At 48.1% G+C, this 7,042-nt stretch overlaps 1 protein-coding gene across 1 annotated transcript; it reads right to left on the bottom strand.

Annotated features, from left to right (window-relative positions):
• Positions 1 to 1,528: 1,528 nt before the first annotated feature.
• On the bottom strand, positions 1,529 to 6,654 carry CPLX4 (complexin 4). The gene is made up of 3 exons (XM_042831138.1): positions 6,488 to 6,654; positions 3,689 to 3,776; positions 1,529 to 1,540 (listed from the first exon to the last, which is right to left on the bottom strand). Exons 1-3 carry the CDS (start codon positions 6,652 to 6,654, stop codon positions 1,529 to 1,531), a joined length of 267 nt encoding a protein of 88 aa, XP_042687072.1.
• Between the last annotated feature and the right edge of the window lie 388 nt (positions 6,655 to 7,042).

Genomic DNA, 7,042 nt, shown 5'->3' with positions numbered 1-7,042 from the left:
GAAAAGAAAGATATGGCTCCCTTTGAACCATGCAGAGGAGAAAGAAGAAATGCTTGCAAAGTCTTTTCCTTTGGTAATTTTGGGCTGCAGATAGGCCTTTGTAACACAGTGATCCCAGTGAAACCAGTGTTGAGATGAAAGGGGGGATCAGATAAAATTGCAGCACTTTTTTCGGGTAATCGATGGCCAGTGAAGGATGTAGCATGGATTAGGACAGCAGCAGCCATCAGATGGCAGAGCCTGTCCACGCAGCAGGACAGCCTCATACAACCTCACTTCTGTCTCCCTGGCTCCCTTACAGCGCATCCCTCTGGTGGGTGTCAGCAGGCAGGATCCACACTGCAGCCTCACACGACCACTTTGCAGGGCCTGTGCTCTGTCAAAGCTAAAATCATGAGAGCTGACAGCTCCCAGAAGGGTTTCCCCTCGGTTTTTCTTCGACCTGGGTCACAATGGGGCAGATGCCCACGGGTTTTGGGGTGTCTTGCTATTCCCTGCTCTGATAGCAGCCCTTGAGCCTTTATGAATGAAATACATTGGAGTATTAATAATTTGTTAACTGAGGACGCCTTATATGTGTTGGACACGCGCCCAAAATGTGTTGGTCTTGATAGTTAATTTCATGACTGCTGCTGAATTAATGTAGAGACTAAAAAGTTGCACGGGTTGTTCTCACCCCTGGCTTGGGCCATCACCCCAATTAAATGCCTCACCACAAAACAGGAGGGGCTGGGAAATGTGAGACACGTACTAATAGAATATTGTAATTACACAGAAACAAAAGCCAGGATTTTAACTACTTGGGCTCCGAATTAACGAGGAATATGGGCTCTTTGATGCCCTCACAGCAAGAAAGACATGGAGGCCCTGGAGTTTGTCCTGAGAGGGGAATGGAGCTGAGAGGGGTCTGGGGCACAGTGCTATGGGAGCAACTGAGGAAATGGGATGGGACATTTTGGAGTAGAAGACCACATCGTGCCCCACAGCTCCTGAAAGGACTTTGTGATGGCAGGGGGAGCGGAGTTGGATTCTGCTCCTGTGTGACCAGCAATTGGATGAGAGGGAATGGCCTCAACTTGCACCAGGTTGCATTTTAGGGAATACTTCTTCTTTAAAGGAGTGGTCGGGCACTGGAATGGGCTGCCCAGGGAGGTGGTGGGGTCACCAGCCCTGGAGCATGTAGATAAGGGACTAAGGAACAGGGTTTAATGGTCAGTAGTGGTGGTAGTTGGACAGTTGGACTTTGTGACCTTAGAGGTCTTTTCCAACCCTGATGATCCTATGATTTATATTCTTGAAATTCCTTAATGTTCAGCACATGAGTACCTTTGTAGTTATGCACAGCAGAGCCAGGAACAGGACTTCAGTTAAACGCATCCCAGTTCATCCTATTTGGAAGCAGGGTGATACAAGGGCATTAGACAGAAAAGTCTGCATCTTCATGGGATCAACGGAAAAGGAAGCCCTGAACTGAGCTGACTGCAAGAAATGAAGCGAGAAAAACACAGAGACTGCACAGATCACAAGGTCACGGCATTATCTGCAAAGGGAGAAGCAGGAAGCTGAGGAAGATGAGCAATCAGAACGTGGAGTGGATAATGACGTTGTTCTCAGGAGGTTTGGATGGATGAGACTTGAGGTGCTGATCTCTTTGCACTGATGAGTGTCCCCACATGGCTGCTTTGGGTTGAGTGCTCTGTGTCAGAGCTAACAGTGCAGGGAGGTTCGAACAAAACAGAAAAGCAAAACCAAATGCCACAGACCTACTTGGGTGAACAGAGAGGGGTTTCATTTCTGTGGCCCAGAGGAGAATCTCAGGTTGTGGGGAGTCCCGAAGTGCACAGTATATCACGATTAAATGATTGCAGATAACGTGGAGATATTGCAGAAAGTGGAAAACAATGCCCTTTGGGTTTTGGGGTTTTTTGTTTGGGGGGGTGGGGAGAGAATAACGAATGGGGGAATTGTTTCATATTTTTTTGTATTTCCAGAGGGAACAGGAATGGGATTCCTCTCCTCTAAAGAACAGCAAAAGCCAGGCACCTAGCCTGATGTTAGCACCCTGACTGCCACTGCTGATGGAGACGTCCTGCGGAATACTTTCCATCCCATCTGGTGTTTGGAAACAGTGGTGTAACGGTTCCTTATTTAGTGCCTTCATGACACTCCTGGTCTGACACACATCCATCATATCCCCTCACATCTGACGCTCCTGTGCCAAGGTTGTTTGGTATTTCATCACTTTTGCTGTTCTCTTACCGTTATTTTGAGACAGAACAATCAAAACCGCATTACAACTTCAAGTTGCTAAAGGCAGCTGCTGCCGTCCAATAACGTTTTCTGGTTTCGCCATCTATTCCCTTCCTAATGATTCCTCAACCACCTGTTTCCCCTCCGTGGCTCCACTGACGTTTCCAGCGACCCACCTGCGATGCCTCTGAGGCCATTTCCTGGGCAGCAGCAGTCCATTTGGAGCCACTCACCTGCACCCCACAGAGACGGAGAGGGCTTTCCTTCCCTTCCCTCCCACCCCGCACCACGGCACTGCCCACATCACCAGCTCTCCCTCCAGTTCCTCATTGTGAGCTTCCCTTTCAACACCCTGAACAGCCATTGAATTCCTCCTCTGGCCAATTATGACACGAAGCAGCATGGATTTCTGTCAGCATGTTGCTGATGGTCCTCTCTGCTGTGAGGACGGATCGCTCCCATACTTTCTGTCCCAGCTCTCTGATCTGATTTGGGAGCCAGCAAAGCTTTGCTTGCTGTTAGGAAACCTGCAGGTTTGTGCCTTGCTATTTCTGCTCTCTGTGCTTCGGTTTCCCTGGGAGTACTTTACAGTATCAGCAGTGTTAAAGAAGAAAAGGACAGGGCAGGACTGCTTCCACTTCTAGGAGGACAATGGTACAAATCTGTATTCTGAATTTTGGAGACAGCAAGTGTAGAAGACTTTTCAGTGGTTTTCCCTGTTTGCTTTCAGGGTGTTTTTGCATTGTTTTGTTTTTTAACCGGTGTTGTTGCTGAGTTACAGCCGTGCACACTGCTGGTAGGGCTGGATCTGAGCAGAGATCCAGCTTGTCTGCTCTCTTATTTCAGACCTAATGTTACGGAGATAACTACAAGCATACAATTCATCTACTGAGTGGGAAAAACGGATCTAAAGCAGTGACCAGGTAGAAAAGAGGGCTCCAGGGAGACTTGAGAGTGGCCTTTCAATATCTGAAGGGAGTATAGGGAGGAAGGGGACAGACTCTTTAGCAGGGTCTGCTGCGATAGGACAAGGGGAAGTGGTTTCAAACTGGAAGAGGAGAGATGTGGACTGGATACAAGGAGGAAGCCCTTTACAATAAGGGCAGTGAGGCCCTGGCACAGGCTGCACAGAAAGGCTGGTGTTGCCTCATCCCTGCAGACAGCTGAGGTCGGGCTGGATGGGCTCTGAGCACTGCTGGAGCTGCGGGTGTCCCTGTGCACTGCAGGGAGTGCGACCTGATGGCCTTTAGGGGTCCCTTCCCACCCAAACCGTTCTGTGATGACTCTACAAGAAATGTCACCTGGGGCCCCTTTGCGTCCCGTGCTGCAGTGCCATCCCACTGACAAAGGCAGGAGCTGCTTCCAGGCTCTGTGATGCAGAGCTGTCTGCTCCACGCGCAGCCGCTGGGCTGAGGCAGGGCTGTGAGCTGCGCCTTACCTTGGGCAGTCGGTACTTCTCTCTCAGGTGAACCCTCAGGCAGGCTCTTTCCGCCTTCTTTTGTGCAAACGCCGCATCTCTTTCCATCCTGGAAAATAAGAAGGGAAAAAAAGTTGTTTCTTCGAGACACTGATAAAATGGCTGTCCTTTACCCTGAGGCAGCTGCTGGGCTACAGAAGGTTGGGTGCAGCAGTTCCCCCTAAGGTTATCTAACTTGCCCAAAGGCACAAAAGAAGTGATAACAACAAAGTGATGTCGGGGGCTTTAATCCCAAAATCAGTAGCTGAGGAATTGCTGGAGCTGGAAATTGTCCCTACATCGTCAACAGCCCTGGGTGCCCTCTGCCAGCTCCAACTCCTCCCAGTCTCTTCTGAACCCATTCATTGCCCCAGAACTCCCTATCACTGCACATGCCAGTTTCTCCTCTATGGAAAAGAGCTTCCTCTAGCTGCAATTTTATAAAATGCACTCATTGAATGTGAGATTCTTGCTTAGATCACTTATATCTATTTGCACACTGTATGTGTTCAAAGATATCTGATGACGTGTACTTTCTGTTTTTAAAAATTGTTATAAGCAGGAGGGGAATCAACTCTTGGAAAGGGTAGATAGTGATAGGACACGGGGGAATGGTTTTAAGCTTAAGGAGGGGAGGTTTGGATTGGATGTCAGGGGAAGTTCTTTGCTATGAGAGTGGTGAGGTGCTGGAACAGCTGCCCAGAAAGGCTGTGATGCCCCGTCCATCCCTGGAGGTGTTCAAGGCCAGGTTGGATGGGGCCCTGGGCAGCCTGGGCTGCTATGAAATGTGGAGGTTGGTGGCCCTGCGTGTGGCAGGGGGTTGGAGCTTTGTGATCCTTGAGGTCCCTTCCAACCCTGGCCATTCTGTGAGGTGATGTTGAATGTTCTTCTCCCCCACCTTCTCCCCCCCTTCCTTTTTCATAGGAATCTTCAGCCAAAAATTTGTTGTGCTCCAGCCAACATCCAAACTACTTGCAAGATGAAATGTTATTTATTTTCCCTCCCCTTTTGCAAATGAGTTTTTGGATTTTTTTCCTTTCCGGTTCTCATTAGCTGGAAGCCAACTTAAGCATCATTCAGCCAGAAATTAGGGGGATGGTTGTGAAGAGAAGGTTTGTATGCTAGTGGCCTGTTTTCCCATTCGTTCTCAGCCTTTCTCTTCCTCGGCCACTCCTCCACAGGAGCAGTCAGTGGTCGTACAGTGTTGGGAATGCCCCCTCTGGGACATCACATCCCTTCTAGTGATGCCTGTGAGAAGTGGAAGGGGGGGATTCTCTGCTCGACCTGAGCTTTTCACTTGCTCTGATGTTGCTGGAAGACTTGGCAACCTTCCCCCATCACCCGGGTCCTGTTATGCTGCAAGGTTTAATTATGGGAGGCAAAGTGCTGCAGCTACAGGAGCCAGGTATAGGGGCTGTTGCATGACAGCCAGGAGCAGGTGTGCAGCACTAACTGGTGGCTCCTTGCCCTTAATGCTGGAGATTGCCAGCAGAAAACACCTGTTTGCTCCTCTGAACTGCATGTTCTCCTAAGAAACAGCAATCCCTGCCTTTCTGGTGAGCTTTGTTGCATTATAAAAATAAATGAATGCATCAAAAGGCCAAAAAAGCACAGAATCCTGGCCAACGCCAGGACATCCGTGTATCAAAGGCCATGACTCCAGCAGAGCTCGTCACCTCCCTGACTTCTCTTACATAACCCCACAGCATGGACTGTCCTCAGCAAACTGCTTTCTGACAGTAATTCCCATCTTCCAAACTGAAGCACTCCTGCACTGGCTCCTCAGCACATTTCTGTATGTGAAGACACACCACTCTGGTACAAATAATACTCTTTACAAGAGTTTTCCCCATCCCAGCGACCCTGGTTTGCTCTCCAGCCTCAGCAGAGAGCCCTTCCACCCGCAGCTGATGACAAAAATGTGAAGCAAAATATCCTGTATTTTATTCCAGATCAACTGATACCTGTTTGAGGTGATATGATAGAAAGGGCTGCTGCTAAATACAGACCTGGATACCTCAGATTCCACCGGTCATTAACCTTTCACCTATAATCGTCTTACACAGAGGATTTACACAATCATTATGTAATTGATCATTAGAAGAACAGATGCATCTCAGATTTAAAAGTCAATTGTTTTCTCCATAATTATGCACGATTTGAACTCCCACATGCTAAAAGTCCTCTGATTTACTCCCGTTTTCATACAGAAAAATAAATAACATTTGTGGAATTTAACCAGTTGTGAAGGGCTGATCGATTTAAGCTGAATTTACAAAAAGTAATGAAAAGTGCAGCAATAGAAAGAAACCATTTAACAACTTTCCTCTAGGTCAACATCACCCTTGTGGCACAGCACGCATTACTTTTTCTACATCTGCCACGATCAACATGGATAAAGAGAAGTTTACTCTGCACAGAGTTGCAGGAGAACAAATCATGCCCTGTGAGAATTCATTCCTGCACCACAACCATCCTCACACCTATGGGAAAATGTGGTTGATGAAACAACCTCTGTTCGGATTGGATCCAGCTGAGGAGAGGGCAGAGGGAGCAGAGGAGAGAGGGAGAGTCAGAGAATGGGGGGGGAAAGGGCAAACACAGCATTTTACCATCTGCAGTTGGTGAGCTGCTGTTTGGGAAGCCTCTAGCAAAGATTGCCCTATTTAAAACAGCGGTGGAGGGGAGAGCTGACGTTTGGGTTTCCTCTTGGGATCTCTCTACCTGCCCAAGGTCACAAAGACGCAGCCCCATGCTGCTGATAAGGGAACTGGTACTCACTTCTCCTCAACCATTTGCTTTTGGTACTCCTCATACTCCTCTCTGGTCATTCCTGCAGCAGCTGCTGGGTCAGAAGGAGTGCTTTCTTCTTTGCTTTCTTCTCCTCCACCTCCAAGCCCCAGATTCTTCACCTGGTTGCTCAGCATGCTTTTCATCAGGAAGGCCATCCTTAAGAAGAAAGGAGCTACGAGCAAACCACCACGGGAAAGCCAAAACCAACCAACAAACAGAAGAGTAATTTCCAAAATCAACAGTCGCAAGCAGGAGAGTTTCTACAGCCACGGCAGCTCCTCAGGGGCACAGTGCTAGTGAAACGTGAATGCCAAAACCAGTTTGTCAGCCATAATCTGGATTAAAGAGTGAACTCCTTAATATCTAGAGGCAGATGGTTCAGATTACACGCACACACACACAGAAATCATTAGATGCAGCTACCTACTTTTTATATTAATACCTTAAGCTAATTACAGTTGAAAAAAGAAGAGTGTGCAATTGCACTTTGACTTCTTCCATTTAGAACTCTCACTTTCCCAAGGACCAAGACATCCCCAGGAC

This window comes from Centrocercus urophasianus, unplaced genomic scaffold (assembly GCF_019232065.1).
Source record: "Centrocercus urophasianus isolate 14NV4802_14NV808 unplaced genomic scaffold, USGS_Curo_1.0 seq_35, whole genome shotgun sequence".
Lineage (NCBI taxonomy): Eukaryota > Metazoa > Chordata > Aves > Galliformes > Phasianidae > Centrocercus > Centrocercus urophasianus.
This window is presented reverse-complemented; position numbering and strand designations above follow the sequence as displayed.

What these genes read in the sequence shown, in the direction of transcription:
- CPLX4 (XM_042831138.1), bottom strand. Translation starts at nt 6,654, where the DNA reads ATGGCCTTCCTGATGAAAAGCATGCTGAGCAACCAGGTGAAGAATCTG. An exon ending in AAGCAAATGGTTGAGGAGAA is followed by an intron (nt 3,777 to 6,487) that starts GTGAGTACCAGT and finishes CTTATTTTCCAG; the next exon opens with GATGGAAAGAGATGCGGCGT.